Genomic DNA, 27444 nt, shown 5'->3' with positions numbered 1-27444 from the left:
TTCAAATCAAACTTGCGAGATGGTATGCGGTGCAGTGGTGAAATATGAGAATCTCCTATCCATAAATACTTTCCCAACGCCTTGCCCCATCGATACAGAACCAATATCCCCGGACGCCGTTTTTGCCTGTCGTTTAATCTATCTTGCAGGGCCCCTGCTCGCCCGAGCCTTCCAGGCATTCTTGATTTCCCCAGCTGCTCTGTACAGGTCCTTTTCCGAAACCCGGTCCTCGATGCTTTGAAGCACACTCTTAGTCGTGCTGATGTGGTTGGCCTCGTTCTTATCGTCACGGAAGCGCACAATACGCCACCGACCCTGCTCATCGATGTTACATTCAACGACTCGCCAGTTGAGCGGATCGTTGAGCGACTTGAGAGTCTCCCACTCCTCCTCGGAGATGAACACGCTGTTGAAATACTCGTACTTTTCGGGGCCGCTACCCCCTGCGTAGACGTACAGATCAGCCTTGGGGACGCTGTCATAATCAATGAATGGCTCAGTGATGCCTTCGCGGCGCTCCTCGTCGCTGGGCTCGACTTCCACAAAATCCAGGGACAGGCGGCAATCTACGGTGTTCTCTTCTGGCGGTTTCCATTTCAAGATGTGGTTGTCAGTGCCGTGTTTGTAAGCAGTGGTGCGACAGGTGAAGATGAGGCCGTCGTTGCCGTGCTTTAGCTTGGGAAGGATATCTCTGAACATCATATCAATGGCGTAGGCAAACTGGGGCTTCTTCATCTCCACGTAGAAGGGCTGGAACTCTAGTTCCTGAGGGTATTCCTGATAAAGCTTCTTGTAGGGGCGATAGAATCGTTGGTCAAAATATGCGAGCCGCTTGTCGAGCGTTCGTTCCATGAGCAGGGCACCATCCAGTACCAGACAGTCAAAGACCAGAAACATGGGGACGCGCTTCCCGTCGGAGCCTGTGTCCCAAACCAGTTCGCCGTCGATCAACGTGTTCGTGTGGAATGCTTCCGGGGAGTTCTCGAGAGGAAAGTGTAGGCTCCTGTTCGTGATGAACCAAAAGTCGTTTTTGCGATCGATTAGGTAGTGGGCCTCGTTTCCATTCTCGTCTGTTGTCGAGTAGAGGAGATATCTGATACCGTCGGACTTTTCGACTACGTAGTAACTACAAGGTCACCGTCAGCTATTGGTTCTAGGTCGCGAAATAGCGTCCCATGTCAATCTTACTCGTGCTGAGCGAGCTCCTCGAGATGCTGACGGGCGAAGCTCACGGGCTGCGCACCGGGAAAGCCAGTAGCAGACCTGTTGAGAAGGTTTGCGACCTCCTTGCGCATTTCGTGGAGTAGTTGTCCTTGAGCCTTGATGCCTGGCTCCGCAATAGAGGCGATGGGCCCATCTTGTTGGGCCATCGCGATGACTGTGGTGAGGATGCACCAGCAAAGGTTTGATTGTTGTTGCGACAATGAAGCTACTGTCCTTTATAATAAATGCTTATCGATAAGGACCACTTACAGGATCGCATACTATGGAGCATAGGTATTGTTTGGGAGATATGAACTCTTTGAGGGTATTTGAGAATTTTCATTTTTATTCTCATCATCACTTTTTATTATCTTTATTGTTATTGTTTATTTATTTATTTATTTATTTATTTATTTATTATTGCTAAAAAAAAAGGATTTTTGCTCTTTTCCGTTATGTAGCATCCCTGTAAGAGGGAGGATAACAAATCGAAGCAGGCAGCCATTCGGGCTGGACGGGCCTAAACATACTCCATATATACATTAGATTTCATTAAAGCTCATTTTCTTCTTCTTCAGAGCCAGCTTACAACGTCTGTTTGTAAGGTCTACATTCGTGTGACACCTGTACGGCCTTTAGTGCCAGACTTCTGGCTCTCCTGGCGAGACCAATAATTCATGGGAAAAAGAGAAAAAGACCACACGAAATTCGCAGAGAAGCACAACTTCACGATATGTTATAAGGAATACAAGCATCGGTGCAGAGACCGAAGCAGAGAAGTAGCCATCGAATTATATGGGAATATCATTCCTCTCTTCTTATCATCTACGGCTTTCAAACCATCCCATCAGGCACGCAAAACAACAGGATACAACATGTTTAGGACTCGTCAATCTTCTCTACCTCTGCTCGAGCTTCCTCCCATTGTTGCTTACTTTTCTTGGCCCACTCGATCTGGCTCTGGGCATAGGCGAGCTAGTGGATGTTAGCGATTAGTCAAGACTGAGCTTATAAACTTACCATGTAGCGTCGCAAGTCGTCCTCTTTGTCCTTTTGGAATCGCTTCATATCCTTTAGGACACTCGCGCTGGCTTCTTTGACATCGCGCTCCGAGACAACCTGAGCTTGTTCTAACTGACCGATGCTCTCTCTCGTCTTTCCAATCAAATCGCGGCGTGTTCTCTCTGGATCGACGTCAACGACCCCTTGTACTGCATGCCGGATGGGTCCAAAGATCTTGTTCGTTATCGAGTTCCCACTGGGCATCTTCTTATGCGACGGCGCACTGGTACTCCTTTCGGGTAGCCCCTGACTGGCCGAAGGTGTGTGCGAGGAAAAGTCTCCGTGGGCCCCAGGAAAGTCAGAGTCGATGGACTCGGTGTCGTCCTGGCCACCATCACGCCGTTGATGAGAGGGCGGCTCCTTAAGGCTCGCGGATCGCTTCGGCGGTGGTGATATTTGCTGACTGCCCGAGAGGTAATTCTCGATCCTTCGAGCTTCGGCTTCACTCTGTTCTAGTTGGTCGAGCAGCGCTCGCTTCTTGTTCAGCTCTTCGCTAGTCAAGTCTTGCTGCACACGCTTGAGCACACGATACTTTAGTACACTTCGAACAACACCCGCAAATTGCGCATGCTCACGCATGGGTTCGGCAAAGCTAGCACCCAAAGAACCTGAGAGCTCCTCTGTGGCGATATATGAGAGATCAGCTGCCTGGCCTATTCGCTCAATGGCCGGTCCGAGCGACGGTGCCTGCTCTGAAACCGCAAAGGCGTTGTAGACGGACCCTAGCTCACAGAGATCGGCCGCCAATGAGGAGAGATGACTGAGTGTTCGTCTGTTCACCTTTTCCATTGGGCCAGTAAGAAGCTGTTCGAGTTCCTTGATCGAGGACTCGTATGAGATGAAATAAGGGTCCAGCTCCTGTTCGCCCAAATTGTGACCCTCAGGTGGAAACCGGCCAAAGGCGTGAGGTCCTGCCTGTATATGGCCCGAGCTATTATCGTGATTGGTACCGGCCACCGTCTTGAGCTTTGCCGATGCTGCCGGGATTGGCAAGTAGCTGTGCGCGGGAGTTGGGTTTGCGGGGTCGAGCGGAGGCGCCTTCAAGATCGACTTGGGAATTGACGACACGGGATGAGAGTGCAAGACCTCGCTCTATTATGCAGTTAGTAGTGACATCTGCGCGTTCAGAGACACGACATACCCAGCTAGCATTAGGGTCCAGAAACCGCCACCAAACTCCATCAGTTCGGATTTCGTCCATTCGGCGGCAGCGATTTAAAAAGACTGCCAGCATGCGCTTTCGAAGATCAATGATTTGCTGGTCCTGCTTCGCATTCGTGGGGTTCGCAGCATAATCAGCCATCGTGTGCTTCTCGGGGATGGGAGGAACAATTAAGGTAGGGTGAAGGCGAGTAAGGGCATCGCGCAGAGAAGCAAACTCTGAATATCGGCGGCGCACTTCAAGATCCTGTCACGTAGCCGTCAGTGAAATACCTCGGAGGACTAGCAGTAGATGGACGTACGCCAGTCTTAATAGTGTACACGATATATCTGCCGCCGCTCTCTAGACTCTTGCCAGCATCCGTGATGACGATAGATAATTTGGGGTTCTCATATAGGATCTGCTCGATGCGACTGTCGTAACCTCCCGGCTTGCGCTTGGGGCCGGGATCTTGCGCTGAGTCCCCATCGTCGTCATCACCGCCGTGGCCAAACTGCCCATGCTCATCATCGCTACCGGAGGTGGGTGTTTGAGGTGGCTCGAACGATTGGTCTGAGAGAAAATCGTAAGTATTATTGATCTCTTCCTCGTCCTCTGACAGAATTGAATCAACCATCTCAGCGACGGTTTGGGAATGATGTCTAGTGAAATGGTATTGGGTAATCGACATACAATTACGAGTTGACGGGGACGTCGGGTTGACAGACGACGACTGCGAGTCCCGCCTATCAAAGCTGGTGCCGTACGGGTTATTGTCCTCGTCATTCCACATTCTGACGACTTGCTGAGGGCAATCGCGACAGGTGTTGCGGAAAGAGGTACTCAATACAACTCAAGGTGGTCTATTTCGCGCGTTTAAGCCGGGAGCCTGGACAGAAAGAAGCTGGTAGGCTGCGGGTGAAGGACGAGAGCTTCGAGCGCAAGGTAGATCGTGGCTAGCGGGGGAGGGGCAAGCATGGGTCGAATGAAGCGATACGATACGATGGTTCATGCGCTGAAGCTGACTACCTTGGGTGCATTCAGGCCTATTGTTCCCGGTCGTGGAGTCGAAATAAGCAGAGCAGGTATGAGAAGAAGTCCACCTAGGTGAAGATAGAAGTCACGGTCGTCGGTCGGCGGTGGAAGTAAGGTTAGTGCCTACTATACCTAGGCAAGGTAATGAAGGGAAGGGGATGACGTTGAATGGGGCTGGGCCAAGTTGGCTATGGCTGAAGTTGGTCTAAGTTATCAATTCCTCTGTGCCGCAAGTGTCTTAGTTAGTACCTAGGGTAGGTAGGTTACCCACTGTTCGCTGTCGAGATGGACAACAGGTGACAAGGGGGTCTCGAGCTTTGTTCTACCTGTTGTGGAACCTTTCTAGGTAATGGCCACCCGAGTCAAAAGGGTACCTATTGACATGAGCCCCATCAGTCAACCTCGAGTACCTAAATACCTACATAGGTGCTTTATATAGGTAACCAAATATCAATTTTCTACTCTGATCTTCTACTAGACAAGTCACGCTCAAAGGTGACAAAACGTTGTCTCATGCTCGCGTCTTTGGCGTGAGCGCACCCTTGATTTTCTTACTCCCAAGTCACTCCGCGTTGAGTGTCTACCTATCTACGGTAAGTATCCTTCCTTGTCTTCATGCCTCCAACAGAGCCTTCTTATGAGGTACCTCCGCGACCACCGACTCCCCACTGTGCTTGCGCCTCGGCGATCGAGGTGTCAATCTCGGGCAGCTTACGTCCTCTACCCGTGGGTGCGGCCATGAACTTGATCTCAACAAGGTAACGAAGGTACCTGCCGATGTCCTCACGAGAAATGCCGTCTCCTGCGCTATCGTCAATGTCTGTCCAGCGGTCTGCATCGGCCCTGAGAACAGCCACAGCGTTCCTATCATCTAGCTCAGGAGCACGAGTGGTGCTTGGGAGATTTGCAGTAGCCATATGGAATAGCGGCATCAATGCGTTTTGTTCCTGGTCCTTCTCCACGGCTCCGGCCGACACAAACTCCTCCAGCTGCGACTTCCAGATGTCATAGTCAACCTCGGGTACTTCGTAACCGTAGTAACTTAGTGCAGAGAGGAGCTCGTTCATCCGCAGACGGGGGTGAGCAGTAACGTGCACCACATTCATGCCAGGGAGAGGGTTCAGCGTCGAAGCGACAACAACACGTGCGACGTGATCGACAGGGACAGCATTGACCGAGTTGATGATGCGAGGACGAGCACCAAGCTGGCAACAGCCCTTCAAGAGGCGTACGATCCAATCGTCGGTGTTCGAGACACCGCTGCTGCGGCTGCCAAGGATGTAGCCTGGTCGGACAATTGCGCCGCGGAGACCACGGCGGCCGGCCTCGCGGACGAGTTGCTCAGACACCCACTTGGTTTGCCCGTAGCCGGTTCCTAGACCGGTGCGGTTGGGGAGCAAGTCATCGGACTCGAGGACGGCGCCCCGGCCTGTGGCTGTCTGGGCGTCGGACAGGTTGATATAGTAGTCGGTGTCGAGGGTCGAAGTAGAGGAAACGAATGAGAAGAGCTTGGGCTTGCCCTCATTACAGAGCTTCATAGCGTCGATAGTAGAGAGAACATTCGGCCCCATCATCTGTTCGTAACGAGCGATCCAGTGAACGTACGCAGCGTTGTGGATAAATGCATCAGCTGTATCAGCGACATGCTTCCAGCTAGCATCATCAAGGCCAAGGCGAGGCTTAGAGAGATCACCAATAACGCAGGAGATCCTATCAGTCCAAGAGTCTTGCCAGAGACCGTAGCCCTTGAGAGATCTTACAAGACGCTCCTTTGCAAACCTAAGGTCCTTGGCTCCCCGGATACAAGCGATCAGCTTGGTGTTCTTTCTGTCGAGGATATCCTTGGCTAGGTATGCGCCGAGAAAGCCAGTAGCCCCGGTAAGAAAGAAAGTGGCGCCGTTAGAAGGGCCCAGAGCATCGGGGTTCGCGCTTTGGTACTTCGCGTCTAGAGTATTGGTGAGCTCATCGAGGGAGTCAGAGTAAACATTATCGTTGGAATGGTCGACTGTGACAGCCTGGCCGCTGCGAAGACTGTCGACTGCGCTGCCCAGGCCGCGAATAGTGGGATTTGCATAGAGAACACCGATGGTGACATCAACACGCAGTTCCTTGCGAATGTTGAGTAACAGTTGCTGTGCAAGAAGACTGTGGCCACCGCAGTCGAAGAAACTTGAGTCCGGCCTGGAAACCGAGTGTCAGTATTTAAATGGTAGATGTGTGAACTATCAGTGGAATCATACCTGACCATCTTGGCGTTCAAACCCGGGATTAGGGTTGACCATTGTGTCGCAATAGTCTTTTCAGTCTCAGATAGGCTCTCCCAGCTCTTCAGATCCTCTTCCGAAGCATCCTCTGTCATGAGAGAGGCATCGGGGAAAGGAAGATTTGGAGAGTCAACCTTTCCGTTCGGGTTCAGAGGCAGCTTCTGCAACACAATGTAGATCGAAGGAACGGAGTGCGCCGGTAAGCGAGACTTGAGATGGTCTCGCACCTCGGCTTGGATACGGCGAAACCTCTTGAGGTAGACAGTACAGGGTCCCATTTCTACACCCTCCTCGTCGATATCGTGGAGGCTCTGAGTCTCAAGCCAACGCTTCCATTCCGCGATCTCAGGGACGATGTAGCTGACAAGTGTCGGCTCCTCATTACGATCTCTTCGAACCAGTGTTTTGCAGTCTCTGATCAGAGGACTGCCACCAAGGTTCGCATCAATCTCGTTGAGTTCAATGCGGAATCCACGGATCTGTCAGAGTTAGCTGTGTGAAAACGTACGATGGAATCAATCGTTGGCCACCTTAACTTGTGAGTCCATACGGCCCAGGACACGCACAGCCCCATCTGGTCGATATTCTCCAAGGTCACCTGTGACGTAAAGTCTGTCTCGCGGCCCCTTGTAGTACTTGCGCCAAGGTTCGCCCTTATCGTTGGCCTCGTCCGCCTCCATCCACTTTTTGTTATCAACAAACCAGTTATCGATGAACTTCTCCTTGTTCTTCTCGGAATCATTAAGGTATCCTTCGGCAAGACCAGCAGCGCGGATATAGATCTCTCCAACCACACCGATCGGACAGATCTTGGTGTGGTCTTCTCGATCCACAACCAATACCTGAACGCCCTTCATGCCCCAGCCAGCGGGGATAGAGTCGCCGAGTGAGTCCAGGGCTGCAGGGTCCTGCTGGGCGGAAGGGACCTCAAAATAGGATACAGCGCGAGAAGTTTCTGTGGTTCCGTACATGTTGATGATGGTGCAGGCGGGACCTAGCTGACGAAGACTCCTACAGTCGCGAGTAGTGAGGACGTCACCAACAAAGAAGACCTGGCGCAGGCTAGGAAACTGCGCTGTGGCGCCACCAACCAGAATCTGTCCCATGGCAGGTGTAAGGTGAGTTGTTGTTGGTGACCACTTTCTCATCCATTCGCTCAGCCTTACGTGCTGGATATCCTCCTTGGCGGGCAGGATTAGGCTTGCGCCCAAGGCTAGAGGCGTCATGATATCTGAGGCCAGAGTTAGTCACAGCTGTTCAACGCATAGTGAATGAATCCCGCACCTCGCTGAATTGGGTCATGGGCTATTCCGGAAAGGCAGGCGAATACGCTTTCTGATGAGAGACCGAACCTCTCAGCCATCCACGGGAAATACTTTGCTAGACTGTAATGACGGCCAAGCACGCCCCTATTAAACGTTAATAAAGGTTCAAGCTCTTAGCAAGCTGGAGCGACGAAAAAAGAAAAACTCGTACTTGGGCAATCCTTGCGTTCCGCTCGTGAACGACAGCGTACAGTTAGAGTCAGGTCCAATGAGCACGTCGGGAGGTGTTGAGGCCCTCTCCTTTACGTTGGCGAAGATATCAGCACTGTCTTCGCCGGCAATTAACTCGCCATCGTCGGTGAAGCGGAGGTCTGGGATCTTGATCCTAATGGCAAGTTCATCATCAATGCACTTTTGGACGAGAGGAGCAAGAGGACTGTGTCAAGACGTTAATCGGGGGAGCTCGCGGGTCATCAGGAGTTGGGGCTGGCCTTACCCGCTCTCCTCCGTAGCCTTGCGAATGGAAATGAGCGCCTTGGGCTTGGAAACTTGAAGATAGACTGGTATGGTACGTTAGCTGAAGTTGAGTTCCGTCCTCGTCCGGTGTATGCCATACTTTGTTGTCTTTGCGGAGGGTACTGAGGATCAAGGACAGTGACGATAGCACCAGCCGCCAGGGTCCCCATGTATGCACAGACCAATTCAACTGAGCGGTGCGCAAAGATCATGACTACGTCTCCATTCTGGATGCCGGAGTCGCGTAAGTAATTTGCGATGTTGTTACTTGCTTCGTCAATTTGGCGATAGGTATAGGTTCTTGTTGGCGCCCTACATGCGTTGTTAGCGACTGATGCAATTACGACATGTTTCAATGCAAGGGGACATCATCAACCCACTTCGAGGTCACAGTCTCTGTCACACAAAGCCTGTCAGGATGAGCCAGGGCATTCTTGTGGAATATCTCATGAATGCCTCCAATGTAGCCTCCCCAGTCGAGATCTTCAGTAGGGTCAGGTAGCGACATTATGCCGGCTCAACTTGTACACAGTGCAGGGGAAATTCCTGGCAGTTACAGCGAGTGAAGGAATGATGCGAAAGGATTGAGCGGCCAAGGGCGTTGGTAAATTCAAACTCTCGATATGTCGTCCCCAGATGTACCAGAGCGACGGTCTGAGGCCATTTAAGAATGAATGAATATGGCTTGTGGCTTTCAATGCGTCACACAGGAAATTTCTATGGAGCTCCGAGAGCGGAGGACCAGTATAGGGTAGTTGATCTGCAGGTGGGCACGTGATGATATTCCGCATCTTGGCGTCGCTTTTCATATAAATAAGTACCTAGGGACGTAGTGATTTTTACCCTGGTGACAAAAAGACTGGGGTAATTTTACTCCAAGTCTACTCAACCTCGAGACTAGTTTCCTTTGGCTCTTTGTTTTACCAGAGACCTGGCCAACAGCATAGGAAATGGAAAGTGGAAAGTTAGTTGCTTGTGACCTCCGCGGAGCCCTGCTGGACCAAGCCGAGTTCGGGTGTAGCTGTCATGGGAAATCCAATGGTTGTTGACCGTTACATTGACTCAAATATACACCAGCCATCTTGTTACTGATGACCTAGTAACTGTGCATTGGTTGCCAACACATCCCTGCACGAAGATCTAGCATCTCCTTACTAGATCATGGAGTTCAATACCTTGCAACTCTACTCTTCTAAGCCAACCGAAACCAAATGTTATAGACTCACAAGCCGCATGTCTCAAGCACATGGCTAGTAGATGCCGCCCCCTTGATGAGTGGGCTGAGGTGTTGAAGGGCCAATCATGCCTTCAGTCATGTAGTTTGCATTGGGTTGTCTAAGTCAACAGATCAGTGCCAATCAAAGCAAAGAATGCGAATCCATAAACTGACGTGCTGTCACAATTTCTTCTGTGCATCTCACGACCTCGGTGGTGCTGCTCACACTCGGGATGGTATGTCCTAATGGGTGACTGACGGGGCAATGTTGGCGTACAAGCACGAGGTTTTCGCCTGATGGTATGTTAGTACTCTATGAATCCGATATACGAGCGTACCCTACCTAGGCATCACAACTTCGAGTTGGTCAATATGCTGTCGAGTGTCCAACATTTCAGACTTGGGAATCGGTTGCCTTTCCATGGGCTTGAAAGGGGGTCTGAGAGGCAGCATGGCCAAAGGGTTGTGATAATCTGACAGGTTGCTATCATTGGCGTCTGACAGATTTGTGTGTGAGCGAGATTTTTGCCCGTCGGATGCGGTCTGATGAGTATGCGGTAGTTGCACATTGGAGATTAGATCGTAATCGTCACTATGAACTGTCGCTGCAGCAGAGCCTGGTGGCCGGATTCCATCACTGCCCGCTCTGTCGCTCCTGTCACTTCCCCCAGAGTGATCCGAGGGACTGCTATGATGCCCAAGGTTTTGATTGGGGCGAGGTGCTTCATGAGCCTCTGTTTGTTTATCCGTAGATCTGTATACGTTTGATTCCGGATGAGAGCCTTCAGGCTGAGGCTGTGGTATAGTAGGGGTTCCGAGAACTGATTCGCTGCCCACGGTCGAAGCTCTTCCCAGAGGAAGCCCAAATGCTCGACGGAGACGCTGACGCCACGAAGGATGACGAGGGGGTAAACCGCTCGAAGACATAGAAGCTGGGCATGACCTGGAACGCTGCATTGGTCGGACTGGCCCATTCTGGCGAGTCGTAGGTTGAAAGACTGGCTGTGCTTGAACGTATGTAGTTGGCTGAACAGGTAGAAATACTGGGATCTGCTGCTGAGGCATCACTCCTAAAGGACCCTGAAGATGCGGGAGGGCAACTGGAGCGAGAGGGGAGTGATAGAGCACAGGCTGATATGATACCCGTTGGCTTGGGAATCTCGGAACAGGAGGTAGTTGTACTAGTGAAACAGTCGGGGCGAGGGAAAACGAGCGTCTTCTACGCCTCCGTTGGCGGCGGAGCACAATTTCCTGGTGAGCTGTCGTTATTCTCCCAAGATAGTACATATAGGCAAAGAGAAGAACGATCAAGATGACTGTAGCACTGGTGATGATACCTGCTTGTTCAGAGGGAGTCAGGCAGTCCCACCCCAAACACTTGTGACCCCGAATATAAAGGCTCAATGTGTTGGGCCAGGCGATGCCCAACTTGTTGACAGCAGCAACAGGGGCCATAGCACCGAAGCTCAGATTGTCTTTTCTGTACCCAAGAGAAAGCACTGATTGAACCTCGCAAACTTGAGTGGATGACGAAGTTGGGAAGAGCCCTCCTGGGGGGATGGGCAAGGACAAAGAAGATGATATCCTTCCTATGACTTATTGAAGGCATGGAGAAAGAGAATAAACGAGGATAGATGCCTCGAATGAAAAATATATCTGAACCTCTAGGAGGGACATGGACATCTGAGCTTGAGAACTCATCATTGTCAAAGTTGGCTGACACTGTCAGCCAGCTGCCCAGTGTTCACCAGGCCAGCGCCCAGGGCCTGTGAACGTTGGAAGTAATAGAAACATTAGTATTTGACACCTGAAATAGAGAGGCTGGAGCGGTTATAGGGATTGTGATGCCGTACATGACGATATGGTGATGTTCAAGAAGCATGAACAGAGGGAAATGCTATTGCATAGGAATATACTCTTTTCTGGCTCACGAAGTCTATGAACCAAGTACATAGGACATTTATTGAAGCCATGAAATACAAGACAGAATAATCAGTAATATAGAAACTTATAGGGAAAAAAAGATACTGCCTTTATTTATTTAATCATAGTAGATATAGTAAATCATTATTATAATAGTAGTCTATAAAGGCACAAACAGGCCTATTTGCAGTAAAAAAAGTAGCAATACATATATAAAGTAATATAATACAACTATTAGCTCATGTTTCTTAAATTTAAATTAGTATTTAAGAGCCTGACTATCTCGTAGGTTGTGGTCACCTCAACGGAAGCTGGAGATTTCGCCGTGTAAGTCATTGGCCAATCAGCGAGTGACCCTCGTCCCACTAATATGCACCGAAGTACGTACCGCATTTCAAGACCTGGGACGCCTGGGTGCAGCTTCTCAGATTCTCTTTCAATCCTGCGAATGCAACAAGACCAGGTTGATACGCCCAAAACTTCATACGCCATCATCACAACCCGCCCTCCTCTCACCCGCGTAGATAATCCCACAAAGGCTCGCTCAGATTCTGCGATTGATTATGTCACTTGGTCTTTGAACCACTCGATGAGCTGATCCTCCTTTAACTCGAGGCGCATTGCTACCAGCTCCGAGCGACGCGTTCCTCGAACCAACTTTTTTCTTTCCCGAACAAACAACACCACTCTTTTTATCCTCACGCCACTCATTAACCACAATGTCCTCTTCGCAAACAGCCGCCGCGAATGGTGTCAATGGCGGAACACGGTCGGCGCCGGTTAGTATCCGATTTACTGACATCCCCTCCGCCATCGACATTCCCGTGCAAGGTGACCAGGAAGATGAGGCTGTCGAAATCGACCTCGAGGACCTCGTCGACGACCCCACCGAACTCTGTACTCTCTTCGAGAACGAACGCGCCGCCAAAACCTACTGGATGACCGTCGCTCTAGCTTATGCCAAACAACACAAGATCGATCATGCCATCGAGATGCTCCAGCGAGGTGGCAGCGCCATCCAAAGCAACAGTTCCAACCCGCGCGATAAAGTCAGCATGATCTGTTGTCTATGTTGGATGTATCTGTGGAAGAGCAGAGAGGCTCCCCGTGTCGCACCCGAGGGCGCCTCTGTGTCTGATGCCAAGACAAAGGAGCATTATCTTCAGCTCGCGACGTCCTCCCTGAACGATGCCGCTCGACTCAACCCATCGTTCCCCCCCATCTTTCTCGCCCGCGGCGTTCTCCTCCTTCTACGAGCCTCTTTGCAGGCACCGTCCAAAACTACTGGAGGCATCGGTTCCGAGAAGCACGAGCTCCTTAAGACTGCCGTGAAGTCCTTCGACGATGCCCTGCGAGTCTCCCAGGGAAAAAACATGCTTGCACTGATGGGAAAAGCTCGTGCTCTATTTTCAATGCACAAGTACCCCGAGTCGCTCACAATTTACCAGGATGTTCTGCAAAAGATGCCTGGCTTGGTTGACCCGGATCCCCGAATTGGAATTGGCTGCTGTTTCTGGCAGCTTGGCTTCAAGGATGACGCTAAGATGGCTTGGGAGAGGTGCATTGAGATCAACCCTGATTCAAAGGTTGCCAACATTCTCCTCGGTCTCTACTACCTGGATGCGAGCGGTCATGTACCAGTAAACAGCGACGAATTCCTGAAGCTCTACAAGAAGGCCATGACGGAATATACGCAGAAGTCTTTCAAGCTTGACAAAAACCTCCCCCTTACCTGCTCGACTTTTGCCGGCTACTTCTTATCTCGAAAGTCGTGGGACAATGCCGACAAGCTGGCGCACAAAGCTATTCAATACACAGACGTCAATGCCATTGCCAGTGATGGTTGGTATATGCTTGCGAGAAAAGAGCATTATGACGGCGATACGGAGCGTGCGACGGATTACTATCGCCGTGCCGATGAAGCTCGCGGAGGTACTGAGACGGGCTATCTTCCTGCTAAATTTGGTGTTGCTCAGCTCTCAGTTTTGAAAAATGACTTGGGAGAAGCCAAGCTTCGTTTGGAAAAGATGATTCAACAGTCCAAGAACCATGAGGCTATGATTCTCCTTGGCACGCTTTACGCCGAGGAGGTCTTCGCCAACCAGGTCAGCGACAGCAAGGAGGACAAGTCTGCTGAACTCAAGAAAGCAACCGCTCTTCTTGAGGGCGTACGGAATGCTTGGAAGGACCCGAAGAAGGCATTATCGCCAGATGCCTCAGTTCTTCTCAACTTGGCACGCCTGTATGAGACGGATCACCCTGACAAGGCTCTGCAATGCTTGCAACAAGTCGAGCAACTAGAATTGGACCAGGTACCGGCCTCTGAACGACCTGAAGATGTTACTGATGAGGCTGAAATCAAGGCTGCGCTTCGCAAGTCGCTGCCCCCTCAATTACTTAACAACATCGGCTGTTTCCACTCACAAGCTGAGAAACATGAGCTAGCGAGTGACCTGTTTGAGGCAGCGCTAGGTGCTTGCATGAAGATTGGCGAGAAGGACCCTGAGATGGACACAGATGCCTTGGTATCCACAATCAGCTTCAACCTGGCTCGAAGCTACGAAGCTAGAGGTCTCACAGACAAGGCTGTCGAGGTGTACGAAAGTCTCTTGGCTCGCCACGACGATTACACGGATGCTCGCGCCAGACTTGCCTACATCAAACTCAGGAAGAACCCAAACAAGGAGGGTCCCGACGCCGTCGCCAAGTTGTACCAGGAGAACAATACCGACTTGGAGGTCCGGGCCTTGTACGGCTGGTATCTAGGCCGAGTTGGCTCAAGGAAACGCCCAGCCAACCTGGGCGAGGACAATGAGTTCCGCCATTTCAAGCATACGCTCCAAAACTATGACAAACATGATAGACATGCTCTCGTGGGCATGGGTAACCTGTATCTCATGCAGGCACGAGAGATGCGCCGTGAATCGGACTCGGAAAAACAAAAACGAAGTGCAACCTACGGTAAGGCTGTTGAGTTTTTTGACAAGGCGCTGTCGCTGGATCCAAAGAACGCCTATGCTGCGCAGGGTGTGGCCATTGCTCTTGTCGAGGACAAGAAGGATTACAAGGCGGCACTGGCTATCTTCAACAAGGCCCGAGAAACTATCAGGGACTCTCACCTCTATGTTAACCTGGGACACATATATGCTGAGCTCAGACAATACTCAAAGGCCATTGAGCACTATGAGATTGCGCTTTCCAAAGATGGAAAGGCCAACGATGCAACAATCCTCGCTTGTTTGGGTCGAACATGGTTGAACCGTGGGCGGGCCGAACGTGATGTGGATGCACACATTAAGGCGCTTGAGTGTGCGCAGAAGGTCAGTGGCCTCCTCTCATACTTCGTCGTACTTTGTACATATGCTTACTTCTAATCGACAGGCTCTCGAGGTTGCTCCTGAACAGATGCATTACAAGTTCAACGTGGCTTTTGTGCAAATCCAGCTTGTTACAATGGTCCAAGGATTACCAGAGAACAAGCGTTCGACAGAGCAGCTTGAAAAGGCCGCTGAGGGCCTCGAGGCTGCTATCGCGTCACTGGATGAGATCGCGACGCATCCGCAAACCCCTTACCCTAAGCACGATGTCGAGCAGCGTGCAAACATGGCCCGTAACACCTTGCGTAAACAGCTTGAACGAGCCATCGGTAAGCAGAAAGAGTGGGAGGAGAAGAATAAGGAGAAAATACAGGCAGCCAAAGAGCTACGAGAGGCCGAGCTCCGTCGCCGTGAAGAAACCCATCAAAAGGCTTTGGAAGCAGAACGGGAGCGACAAGAAAAGATTCGGAAAGAACGTGAAGAGATTGCTGCGCAAGATAAGGCCCTGGCTGAAAAACGCGCTGAGGAGGAACGGGCTCGCGCCGAGGCAGAAATGACGACTGATAGCGAGACGGGGGAGAAGATAAAACGAAAGCGGAAGACCGCTCCAAGGGCTTCAGGAGAATCAAAACCCAAGAGATCAGGAGGAAAGAAGAAGAAGAAGAGTGACCGTCAAGACGATGAGTCTGAGGAAGAAGAGGAACGTACAAAGAAGCGCCGTCGTCTGATAAAGAAAGAATCATCCAAGTTCAAGTCGGCCGAGATTGTTGTTGACAGCGACGAAGAGAACGAGAACGAAGATGATGAACTCGAGCGTGCTGAGAGAAACATCGACCGCGAAGATACTCCTCTATCTGAGGCTGAGGAGAAGGTTGCCGATGATGACAAGATGGAGGTCGACGACGGCGCCAACCAGGAAGGCGAAGACGATGACGAGGAAGAAATCGCTCCGCGCCAACAGCACAAGCGAGCTCGTCGTGGACGTGTCGTTGACAGTGACGAAGAGGACAATGAGGATGGGGATGCACCTGCGCAAGCATCTGGTGATGAGTCTCGTCCTGCTGCAGATACCAGCATGGCCGACGCAGACGAAGACGAGTAAAAGGAACCACAAGTCCATAATTAAAGAATGTAACTTTGCTAATATAAGCTGAAAAAAGGATCCCCTCCGGTTGGGATTATTTGTATCATAAGTTAGATGGGTTTTCCATCATGGCGTAGGGATGAATGGAAAGCGAGTTTATTACAATTAGTCATTTAGACTGGTGTACCCCGACAGAGATGATACTTGAGATTAAGCGAATAAATTGTGGTATACAACTAACGTGAATTGACATGTCTTCACGTGTCGTGGTTCTTCATTTATTCCCAGGATGTGCGCCTCCTCAGCGGCCGTGTCCCGTAATTTCAGACTCTATGTATCATTCCGTCTCTTGTACGCTCATCTTCTGTATATATATATATATGAGCTGGCTGGTTTTACATTGCTATTGATGGGCCCTGTATGATTCCTTGTCGAGAGGAGTAAGGAACTGGCACAGGTTATGAGGCTGGAGAAATTGGCATGCTTAGAAGGCAAAGACCTGGTCAACAAGCTTGCTGACAGGACGGGCCTTCTTGAAGCCAAGGCTCTCTGTTGCCTTCTTGAGACCGCTAATCATGGGAGGAGGACCGCACAGAAGAATCTTGACATCATCGGCAGGCTTGGGAAGATATTTCTAGAACATGGTCAGTCGCTGAAAATAGTGAAGTTGATGGCGCGAGAATTTACGTCGATCATGTCGGCAGTGACATAGCCAACGCCACCAGTCCAACCCTCCTCGGGCTTGTCGAGGACGTAGTGAACGCGGATACCAGAGTCCTGCTTAGCGAGAGCGTCGAGGTCCTCCTTGAGAAGGATATCCTGGGCAGTAACGTTGGCAAAAATGAGGTCGACCTCGGTCTTGTCTCCGGCAACTCGGCCACGAACGATGGCGCGGATGACTTGGAGCATGGGAGTGATTCCAGTACCGCCGGCAATCATACCAAAGTGTCGAACCATGTTGGGAGTGTAGACAAAGGCGCCCTTGGGGCCACGGACCTTGATGGTCTGACCCACGGTGAGAGAGGCCATATGCTTGGAGATGTTGCCCTGAGGATAAGACTTGATTAAGAGGTCGACGTGGCCGGGCTGGTGGTCACCAGAGATGGGAGTGTAGGAACGAACAATCTCCTTGGTAGTGCCATCGGGCTGGGGGCAGGGAGCGCCAATTGAGATGTGCTGGCCGATGGGAAGACCGAGGATATGCTTGGGGCTGGGGAGCTTGAAGCGGTAGCTATCGTGAGATCAGTATACTGAACAGAACTAGGACGGGGCGGCATACATGGCGACATTGTGAGAGACAATGGTCTTCTCCTCGAGCTCGAACTCCTGAAAGACATCGGGCTTAAGAGTTGTCTTGACCTCTGCGATTCCAAGTTAGTCGACATTGACTTGGGGGAGATTTCCATCTGGCGGCAACTTACGGAAGGCCATGAAGTTGTAAATGCCGAATACTACGGCGACAAGAAGAGCCCAAGGAGCCCATTCCTTCTTAACGATAAGAGTACCAACGACGAGGAGCAGGCCAGGAGCGTAGACATAATCGATGTAGTGCCTCGCGAAGAGCGAGTGGTTGTCGCCATTAGAAGACATGGTGGAGCTTTGCTTTGGGGATCCCCGCCTTGGAAACCAACTGGGAGGTGAAGCTCTGTTTATTTGTTGTATTGCTCTCGGCTGAGCAATTGTACCTTGCAAATGAGCTCGTGTGAGATTGTACGACAGCGTGTATCCACGCGCGAAAGGCAGTATTTTGCTTCTTCTTTTGCCTTTGCGGGGTGCAAAAGAAAGCTGAGGCGTTTGACGGTTTAAAGGAAGAGGATGAGGGGGGGGAGCTCTCGTATGAAAAAATGGAAACCGAAGGCCGATTTCCGAAATCGCTGATGGCTGATGGAAGATTTTGCTTGTTTGGGAAGGCGGTCAGACGGCGGGGACGGTGAAGCGGTAGAAAATACCGATTGATCGTGAGAACAATTATCGATGAGCGTTGATAGATCTGATTGGCCAGACAATGACTGTTGATGCCAACTGCAGAGTATCACGAGGAGATAAAACCCTCGCAGCTAAATCAGTGCGAAGTTGTCAAGTTAAAATACAAGATGGCAGATTCATATACGGTAAAAGGTAGGTAGGTAGGTAGGTAGGTAATGTGCCTTGTGTTGTATTACTCCTTGACGTAGATCATGTCCCCTCCTATCAACTTATAGACGTCACGGCAAAGCTCACCTAATACAAGCTAGCGTGGACCATACAGCTGTGTCTCAGTGTCTGGGCAGTTTACTTGCCTGCGGTAGTTTGGTCGTGCTCCTCTACTTACCGAGATCTAAGTACCTTAGTAGTTGAAGGAGGGATATCTTCCTCGGACCTCAAGTGGCCGTCAGAACTACCGTACCTCGGAATTTGTGTAAATTGAGAGATTTATTTATCATCTCACTACTTAAACTCTTAACCGGGTATGGACAATTGTCTCTTTACCTTGAAACACAGGAACTATAGAGGGCCTCATATCGCCAATTTCTAGTATCACGTAATGCCATACATTATTAACCTCATCAAATCAGAGCCTCAACTTTGTTACTTCTTGTGATGGAATTTCCTACATCACACTGCAATCTGCTTCGAATTTATCCAGATTCATCATGCCAGACTAAGCCAAACAACAAGGACAAGCTCTTGGTACGGTCTTGAGCATGGCATGATGATTGCCGAGATACTATGGGTTGAGAATAACCACTGTCACAACGACACTTATCATTACTGAATCAACTTACATCGAGAGGAATTCGAAGGTGCAGAGGATGCTCTCATCAGAACTTTAGCAAATCCACGAGGCTGTATCCAGGACTAAAGTAAGGGATATCAACGCATAGACAGCCTACATGTTGAAAACACACGCAGCAAAGCATCAAGAGCCTCAAATTAGAATACCATGACGCATCATCGTTAGTGGAAATCCACATCACTAAACAGCTCTTTTTCGTCAGATAACATCTTGTGGGACAGGTATCCTATGTTTGAACATATCTGATGCCAGCCGTCGTTCGGACATACCTCGTTGTCTGGAATTGGCAGTAAGCAAGCCTTTTTTCTGTTGTCTCACGCGATAGTTACTCGAGAGACTAGGTATACAGAGTGCTGCAAGATTTACCACAAGTTCAATTGAACTCCTGATTACCAGTACCACCTCGGGCATGAAAGCCTTCAAGGGTAAGTTCTTGTAGACGGTGCGCGAAATCGAACAGGTGGAAATAACACACTTGCAGAATATCGGTCGACTGTGTGTAGGTTTCCAGTAACTTTCAATATAGTTCAGTAAGGCTCCAAGGTTCTAACTAAAATTGTCCAAATATTTGTAAGCGGTCTATGTCGAATCTCAACTCCCCTTGTCGAGGTCAGTATACACTGGACCTCAGCCTCAAACAACCTCCTTATCCACGTGTCTCTAAGGTATGCAATTGAGCGGTCAGCGGGGGATGGTGACTGAGTTATCCACAAACAGGGGAACTGCCATGAAATAGAGTATTACTACTCGGATAGATGACGGAGGACGGCAACTTTTATTATAGTCTGGTCCCTGAGTTTATGTAGCGCAGTAATCGCCCATCAAGCATGGATATCAGTGGGGGCGTTGGTTTTTTTATAGAGTTCCTAAGGCTCAGAGAGCAAGACAGTATCAGACCTTGATATAAGGTGTAAAAAATATACTTGACCAAAGATATTATAAACCTATGCTAAATCACCTAAGTCTTTTTGTCATTAATCATCAAGGTCCTGAGTTTTCTTTCCTCCCCCAGCTAACATTGGAGCCGGTGTTGTTCGTTCGTGTCGAGCATCAAAACCCACATGACATGATCCATGAGGTGCTGCGGACTGCAGTGCAGGCCGTCAAGGGTCTCTCGACAGGGGCCTCTGTGGATGGAACACTGTCTAACTTAGCTCCTGCAAGTGTAGATTCAATACGACCGTTGCAGTGCCGTCCTAAAGCCTCACGGACTCGCCGGCCATTGGCCTGAGAACAGCATAACTTTTGCTGACAATCTTCCAGATATTGATGGATGATCACGGTTTCACCACGAGATGCCACGCCGCCTAACGCCAGATTGAAGTGGCTCATTAACCGCGAATGGCGAGCTGTATTAGACTGGACGGTCAAGCACATTGCCTGGAGCACTAAGATATCCAAGCTTCAGTCTCACCTTCTCCTGTGCCAGTACGCAAGTTCGTCAAAGACTATTATAGATGGAAGTACGGAGTACCAGAACGGCCCATCCCTCGAGATACAAGCGGATCGGAGTTCTTCATGCTGGAGCTTATCCTGAACGGGGAGGCTGCATCGTCTAGCGGGTGGCTTGGATGCACCCCAATCGCAAGCTCCATGATGCCCTATCAAGCAAGCCTTGTTTGCCTAGCTTAGCTATGTAGGTCCTTATTACCTAGTTAGGCTTGTGAACTGCGACTACGCGGGTTGCAAAAGCTCGTAAGTTGATGCGGCGTCCGGCAATACGGCAGATAATGATTATGCAGAACAGAGGTTTTGCTCAGCACGAGATCCTGTCAGAGTGCACGACAGTCGGGGGAAAAGAAGCAGAGTTACAGGTGACACGAGATCAATGAATACGATGTTGATCTGTCAAAAGGATCAAAGGACTGGCCTGCTTGGTGAGCTGGAGCCAGGGAATTGGGCGGCAGCTCCACCAACGTACGAATACAAGCGCACAAGCCGCAATTCTTGTACAGAATCTCGGGGCCATGATGACCTAGGAATTTACTGAGTGAAGCTGGGCTTGAAGCGAAATGGACGGTTTTGATGGAAGATGGATTAGTACCTAAGGGAAGGGCCGCAAAGCTCAAAGTCCCATCAACTACAGAGTACAGTATCGTCATATTGGATGATTGATGATGGGGCTATCCGTACAATCAAACCATGGCAGCTGAAAGTCTGAAACGAGCACTATGAATCTGGCCGCGAACACTGACCGTCAATTGGCATTGTCACACACATCTGCATGCATTGCCAGGGCATGGCAGGGTACCCCGCGCATTTGATAATTGGCCTCGTCGTGAACAAACCCAACATCAAGAGCCGAAATAATGATGGGTTTCAGCATCATCATAACCACTCACCACGCCACGCCCATTGCCTGTCATGGATGGCAACTATCATCCTCGGAAGAGCATTCTGGGGGCCATCAGCGACCAAACGTTTAGTTGCGGTTTACTGCTTACACGTAGTAGAAAGTGAGATATGCATAACAGCGTCTTGGTTTGAGCAGCCATTTCCTGTTTATCTACTCGGTACAGCACACACTCTCAGTCTCAAATCTTGGACCACGCCATCCATGCCCACGTCTAGACACGCACGCGCCTTGATTCTTCTCATCCCCGAAATGCCAGGCCCAGGGGGCGGGGACGCCCTCACCCCTTGACATTTTCTTGCGGCCATACATATTCAGCCGAGGACCAGTGAATCGCAGGGTGACGAGGGCGCATCCTTGGGTTGGTTCATTCAATTGGCTTTGCCTATCGAGATCTAATCTACTACGCGTTAGTCTTTGTTTGTGCTGGGTGAAAGCGGCCGGTTGTATGTACAGGGATTTCCTCTTAGAGATGAGGGAGGCTTTTTAGTTTGTTTCTTTTCCATTAGGTGGCTGCCCGCCCGTTGGAGATTTGCCAACTACCTACCTCCCTATAAGTTCAGTGGGCCTTTGGCCGTTTGACCCAACTGCAAGTCCGTATGCACAGACAGATCCAATGTGTTCATGGGTGGTCCTACACTAAAAAAAAAAAACCCGGCCGCAGCGTCCTTATGACGACGACAATTGATTGATGGGATCCATGGATGTGAGATCCAACCCGACCTCAGACCATACCTTACTACGGAGTATGATTGTATGGACTATCTTACCTTATTTTCTTTGGTCTTCCATTTTCCTTCCTTTCCTTTCCTTTCGACTTTCGACCTTGGAGTCTTTTTTTTTTTTAGACTTTTCCTCTGGAATTGATCCTAGGTAGTCAACCCCTTCCCTTCTCTATTTCTTTCCTGCACCATCCTCTTCTCTATCCATCGCTGTTCCGGCGTCTGCCAGCTCCTATTCTTGGCCCGTGACTCGAGACATCCATACATCATCACCACTCCGGGCGCCTCTTTTGTCTTATTTATCATACTCTTCGTCCTCAAAGGGCTCGGCCTACGACTCTGTCTCTCGCTCCTCTTCCCCTTGTCGTCTCCGGGGCCACCGGATCCAAAGCTTATACTCACTCGCCTCGTATTGTTGAAGTCTCTAGCCTCCTCCTGCTGGCTCTCGTCTCGACAACTCTTCTCCCGCTCTGCGTTACTGGGCATCGCCTTTGCCCTCAAAGATCCCCGTGCTTGGCAGTATATCAGCATGCCTGCGACTGTGATCTAGATCTCACATGTTTCTTTGCTCCTCACCGAGCTGGCCCGTCTTTTCTGCCTCACAACGACGTCATCTTGAATATTGGTCTCATCAAAGCCTCTGATTCATTCCCTCGCCGCCGATTATCCGATCGAAATTTCAGCTCGTACCGTGATAACTCCCTCCACGCACGCTCCATTTGCCTCTACCGGTCTTTGCATCCTCCTCTTCCAAGGACTTCTGTCTTGCGTGACTGTCTGCAGTATCTACAGTATATACTACCCATCAAGTACATCTCCGGCCGAACTAGAACTAGTTGTACATGGCGCTCAGCCTCTAAGCACATTCCTCAGCCATTCTCCTACAACGCTCTACCGCCGCCAAACTCAAAATATTAGGATTCAACGACCGATTCGACGCCAGCCGCATCTACATCCGCATCCCGCTGACTCTTGGCTCTGACGACAACGCATGCGGGGGCTCCCTTCAGCTTGACTCGTTCAATATTTTGCGACATTGCATAAGTGTAGCCGAATGAACTGAGACATCTTGACGTCGAGACGACCCTGTCACCCAGTCCACGGCTCACATCTCTACATCGTTTTCGGCCTCTTTTCAAGGAACCCTCATTTGTTTTCGAATTGCGGGTGTGGTGTCGTGCGCATCTCCCCTGACGGCATGCTCTCCGTCCTTACATACTGAACCATTTCTCCATCTCTGCTGATTTGGGGAACTACAATCCTCGAGCCTTGAAAGCTAGCGACAATATTGTGGTACTTTCGTCCAGGAGCTGCCAACATGAACGCCGAAAAGTGGAAGAGGAGGACTCTTCCCACCCTCAAGACGCCCCCTGTACCGATTCCAACCGATGGTAATAAGGAATTCGATAATGTCGACGGAAAGAAGCCACGCGTTTTCTCGAAAGCTCTTCGTTCTCTTAGCAATTCCTCGATGGAATCCATGTCACAGAGCCCATCTCGAAGCTCTTCCTCCATTCGACGTCTACAGAAGACACATTCAGGGTCAGGGTCTATGATTGACAGGATACATCGTCGAGTATCGATAGCTTCACCCATGAGCGCATCCGCCCCGGAATTCCCATCGGTTACTCCTGAAGTCCCCTATTCCTCCATGGAGCTTATACAATACGGACCACTGAAGACCGATGTCTCGCTTCTCAAGGCCCGCGCCGAGTATCTAGTTCTTACAGATACCTGTCTGATAAAGTTCGGGAGTATGGAAGGAGCAAGAGCTGCTTTCCCACAGATAAAATCGGGCAGTGGGACACTGAAGCCCAGCAGTGCTCATCACAATTCTCACAAGTCGTCTTCAGATGTGCGGATAGAAATACCCTTGCGATCCATCGTTGGCGTCTTCAATGAAGAAGGCTCAAGTCCTCGATTTGGCGTCGAGATATGGTGGTTCTCCCAGTGGCCAAAACTTGCGTACTCCAAGACTCATCTATTCTTCATGTTGCCTAAGGACCGGGATGACTGGCTGGCCAGTATTCAACAGGCTTGTAGAATGAGCCATAGGCGAGCTCCTTCTCCCTCCTTGATCCCTGGCAATTTGAAAGCGAGAATCAACCATATTGTGGAAACCACTGAACCAGACTCGAATGCCAACGCCGCTAAGATATTGACTTTTCCCGTGGTCAAGCGTACAATAGGCTCGCCTCAGAAGGCCAATTCTGCTGATGAGTCTCAGCACTTTGTGGATGGCTCGTCCTTCTACATCGTCATTGGGCCAGCCATGTTGTATTTCCTCGAAGTTCTCAAGGCAGATTATGCGACTACCCCTGGTGACCTGCGCGTAAAGGTGCAGTCCTACGGTACAGTCTCACTCATTCGATTCCGAGCGTCTGTTGCATCACACGAACAAAGGTTCGTGATGAGCTTCCGGTAAGTCTCGCAACACCATACTTATCACTCCATGTTCTAACGTAAGGCTAGGCTACCACTGAGCCGTGAGAACAGGCTCGAGCTTGCTAGTGTACATTACAGACATGTTATCGAGGCGATGACCAAAGTCGACCGAGAACTGAAACCAATGTGGCCACAGCACTTGCAAAAGGCAATATTCGATATCAAAGGCCTTCCTCCGCCACTTCAGTTGACATCTGGAAATGATTTGGGAGGTCTCGAGCGAAGTTTGCACGCATACTGCGCTGCTTTCAAGGTCCAGGTTCCAAGATGGACCATCGAATGGAACACCCCCTCTCAGCCAGCATTTCGCCTTTTACCTCCTGGCGCACAACCATATTCTACATTACAACTACTTGCACTATTCCGAGCTTTGCGTTATAACAGTTACTTCAAGGAGCTCTCCTTCCGCAATATTGATCTATCAGGTATCGCAGGAAAGAAGGATTATTCCCATTTCGGCGACACCATCGCCTACACATCACTGAACGGGGTCAAGATATCTGAAGAGCATTATGACATTTTGATGCAGTCTTCTGTTCTCAGTCAAGAGATGCATGCCTTGGCATTCTCGTCGGAATCGATCCGAAGTATGGATCTGAGAAATATCCTTGGCCCACGAAGCACCATTGGCCGCTCCAAGGACCCTGAGGGCGCTCGGAGAGTCAGTTCCGAGGTTCTTCGACCCATTCTTCTACTGCTGAAGCGTCAAGCGTGTCTTTGCCACAGCATCACCATGTCTGGCAATCTCATTGCATCAAGCGACATTGAGGAGCTGGCAAACTTACTTGTACTTGATGAGGTGTACATGAAGAAACTCGATCTATCTAATTGTGGACTTGGCGATGAGGGTCTTACTGCACTCTGGGCCGGAATTCCAGGCCAGGGCGCCAATCTTCAGCATATTGATACATCCGAAAATCAAGGTACGGTCAAATTCGAAACCATCCGGGACTCGCTCAGTCAACTACGAGCTATAAGAAAACTGAACATCGCTGGCAACACTCGACTCCCGTTTGATGTTCCTTTGTTTGAGGATCATGTACTGAGCTCATGGAGTTTGGAGGAGCTTGACTTATCCGGCATTTATGTAAGTCGACATATATTCCATGCATGGACTCATAACTAACAGAAGTCGAATAGCTCAATAGCTCAACTGTGGATATTCTGACTGCATATCTGGCGTCACAGAATTCCGAAAACCTCAGAGTGCTTCGTCTGAGCAAATGTGGTCTGACTGGTGCTCAAATAGCCCAGATGTTCTACGCCATGGGCCAGGCCCGACAAATTACATTGTACATCAATGGCAACCGCTTAGATGAGGGCATAGATGATTTGTGTGCAGTCATCAGCGAATGCTTTGGCCCTTGGGGACTTTTCGTGCAGATGGTGGAGTTTGCCTTGGAAGCTAGCTACATCAAACTTTTGAAGGCATTAACGGCCAACCAAACCATTGAATGCCTGAGCCTGGCGGGTACTGCTACCCCTGACTCGGCCAGCGAAACGGCCTGCAGAGCGCTTTCGGATCTTTTCTCTCATAACCATACGATTAGGTTTCTTGACCTCTCTGGATTTGATTCCAAGCTGGACGAAGGCCGTCTTGGACGAGAATTCTCCAAGGCCTTGAGTGGACTGAGGTTCAACACACGGCTGGAGCACCTTCGCGTGCGAAGCCAATTGCTGAACGTGAACATCGGAGACCTGGCTGAAGCCATCTCTGCTAACAAAACTCTTCACAGTCTTGACTGTGAGGGCAATGATTTCAATCTTTCTAATTTTAGACATCTCGTCCGACATTTGAGTGACAGCACGACGATCCGCTATTTCTCGGCTTTCTCGGATCGCGATCTCGCCGAGACAATACAAAAGTCAGTGGACAACGCCGTGGCTACGGCGACCTCGGCGCGCAGGCAATCCATGATCTCCAAACTGCGTCACGAAAAGGTGCCCCAAAGTATTAGTGAGCCTCTAGCACAGCAGCTGCGAGATGGCTGGGAAGACGCAGTCCGAACCCAACAAGAGGTTCTGGAGAGAAACCAACTCTTGTTTGAAGAAGGTGAAGATGGTCGCTACGACTCAGGCCAAGATGGCTATATCTTATGCGATGGTGAAGAAGACTTCTCTAAAGCATTTGGCGGTTTAGCGCTACGGGCGTTCGAATCCAAGAGGGCCATGAATCGCCGCGCTTCCAACCCTTATCTGAACAATAAGAGAGCCAGTATGATCTCACTGGGCCCGGCTCGTTTGGTCAGCGCCGAACCAGGTGCCAGAGTCACAAGGTCTTGGTCAAGATCTTACTCAATTGTCTCCAGCGAAGGTGGTATCAGCGCTACGGAGAGTCCAAGCACAGGATCAGCGATCCCGACACCTCCTGAGCCCGAGAGCCCCGTAGAGAAGGAGTATCTGGTAGAGAATCAACGAGACAGGAACGAAGAGCCCCTCGATTACGAATACAGCTTTGCAGATCCGCATGATCCTGACTTTGGGCTTGAACTGCGAGCCCATCGACGATTCTGGAGTGATGAAGCCGGCTGCATCGAGGAAGAAGAGCATGGAGTCCAGTTTGAGGAACGGAACACCTGAGATGAGGACGACGAACACTAATGGACAGTTGAGTGCAGAGAAGGTGGCATTGCGGTCGACTCTATTATCCGATCATTCCGGAGTTCTATCTGTGATGATTTCACTTGGGATAAGGGGGCAGGCGTCTATGAGTTTCTGGAATGATTGATTGTTGGTGGTTTATGTAGGCTTCGCGTATAAGTTACTCTTGATACCCTTCGCTAGTTTGAGTTTTTAGATGAGTCGAGTTCAATATCAGCCTTGAATTGTCTCAGTTTAAGCTACCTCAGGTACTGTTTGCACTGATGCATATGTCAGTACCCAAGATAACACAATAAGCGCGCCCGACTCAACCACATCTACGGAGTACATAGGTAGGTATTACAGAGTCCCTACTTACCTTGGGTAGATAACTTACCTAGGAGAAAAGCGGCCAATCCCTGCCGCTTCCAGGTGAGTCTAAGCCACCCCAATTTGCATAGGTTGGTTCATTCCCCTGTAAAAGCCCACAGATACCTTGGCAGGCCACTAGAAGCGCTCCAGCTGCAGTCTCCATTGGGGGC

The 27444-nt window shown here is 50.2% G+C and overlaps 7 protein-coding genes across 7 annotated transcripts; 2 read left to right on the top strand and 5 right to left on the bottom strand.

Annotated features, from left to right (window-relative positions):
* Positions 1-138: 138 nt before the first annotated feature.
* Positions 139-1370, bottom strand: FMAN_04469 (uncharacterized protein; the record flags this gene model as incomplete). Its single annotated transcript, XM_041828818.1, has 2 exons — positions 139-1126; positions 1189-1370. The coding sequence occupies 2 exons, from the start codon at positions 1368-1370 to the stop codon at positions 139-141; spliced, it is 1170 nt and encodes a 389-aa protein (XP_041679644.1).
* Positions 1371-2082: 712 nt separating this feature from the next.
* FMAN_04470 (uncharacterized protein) lies at positions 2083-4199 on the bottom strand (the record flags this gene model as incomplete). Its single annotated transcript, XM_041828817.1, has 5 exons — positions 2083-2178; positions 2224-3357; positions 3407-3673; positions 3729-3979; positions 4100-4199. 5 exons carry the CDS (start codon positions 4197-4199, stop codon positions 2083-2085), a joined length of 1848 nt encoding a protein of 615 aa, XP_041679643.1.
* Positions 4200-5076: 877 nt separating this feature from the next.
* FMAN_04471 (putative alpha-aminoadipate reductase large subunit) lies at positions 5077-8994 on the bottom strand (the record flags this gene model as incomplete). Its single annotated transcript, XM_041828816.1, has 8 exons — positions 5077-6622; positions 6682-7184; positions 7236-7936; positions 7990-8114; positions 8182-8406; positions 8467-8530; positions 8587-8798; positions 8867-8994. The coding sequence occupies 8 exons, from the start codon at positions 8992-8994 to the stop codon at positions 5077-5079; spliced, it is 3504 nt and encodes a 1167-aa protein (XP_041679642.1).
* A 742-nt stretch (positions 8995-9736) lies between these two features.
* Positions 9737-11157, bottom strand: FMAN_04472 (uncharacterized protein; the record flags this gene model as incomplete). Its single annotated transcript, XM_041828815.1, has 3 exons — positions 9737-9821; positions 9877-9996; positions 10046-11157. 3 exons carry the CDS (start codon positions 11155-11157, stop codon positions 9737-9739), a joined length of 1317 nt encoding a protein of 438 aa, XP_041679641.1.
* A 1187-nt stretch (positions 11158-12344) lies between these two features.
* Positions 12345-16044, top strand: FMAN_04473 (uncharacterized protein; the record flags this gene model as incomplete). Its single annotated transcript, XM_041828814.1, has 2 exons — positions 12345-14945; positions 15007-16044. The coding sequence occupies 2 exons, from the start codon at positions 12345-12347 to the stop codon at positions 16042-16044; spliced, it is 3639 nt and encodes a 1212-aa protein (XP_041679640.1).
* A 466-nt stretch (positions 16045-16510) lies between these two features.
* On the bottom strand, positions 16511-17616 carry FMAN_04474 (putative cytochrome-b5 reductase; the record flags this gene model as incomplete). The annotated part of the gene is made up of 4 exons (XM_041828813.1): positions 16511-16660; positions 16714-17257; positions 17306-17387; positions 17448-17616. The coding sequence occupies 4 exons, from the start codon at positions 17614-17616 to the stop codon at positions 16511-16513; spliced, it is 945 nt and encodes a 314-aa protein (XP_041679639.1).
* Positions 17617-23195: 5579 nt separating this feature from the next.
* FMAN_04475 (uncharacterized protein) lies at positions 23196-26902 on the top strand (the record flags this gene model as incomplete). Its single annotated transcript, XM_041828812.1, has 4 exons — positions 23196-24298; positions 24350-24575; positions 24621-25409; positions 25463-26902. 4 exons carry the CDS (start codon positions 23196-23198, stop codon positions 26900-26902), a joined length of 3558 nt encoding a protein of 1185 aa, XP_041679638.1.
* Between the last annotated feature and the right edge of the window lie 542 nt (positions 26903-27444).

The sequence above is a fragment of the Fusarium mangiferae genome (genome assembly GCF_900044065.1).
Source record: "Fusarium mangiferae strain MRC7560 genome assembly, contig: FMAN_scaffold003, whole genome shotgun sequence".
Classification (NCBI taxonomy): Eukaryota; Fungi; Ascomycota; class Sordariomycetes; order Hypocreales; family Nectriaceae; genus Fusarium; species Fusarium mangiferae.
This window is presented reverse-complemented; position numbering and strand designations above follow the sequence as displayed.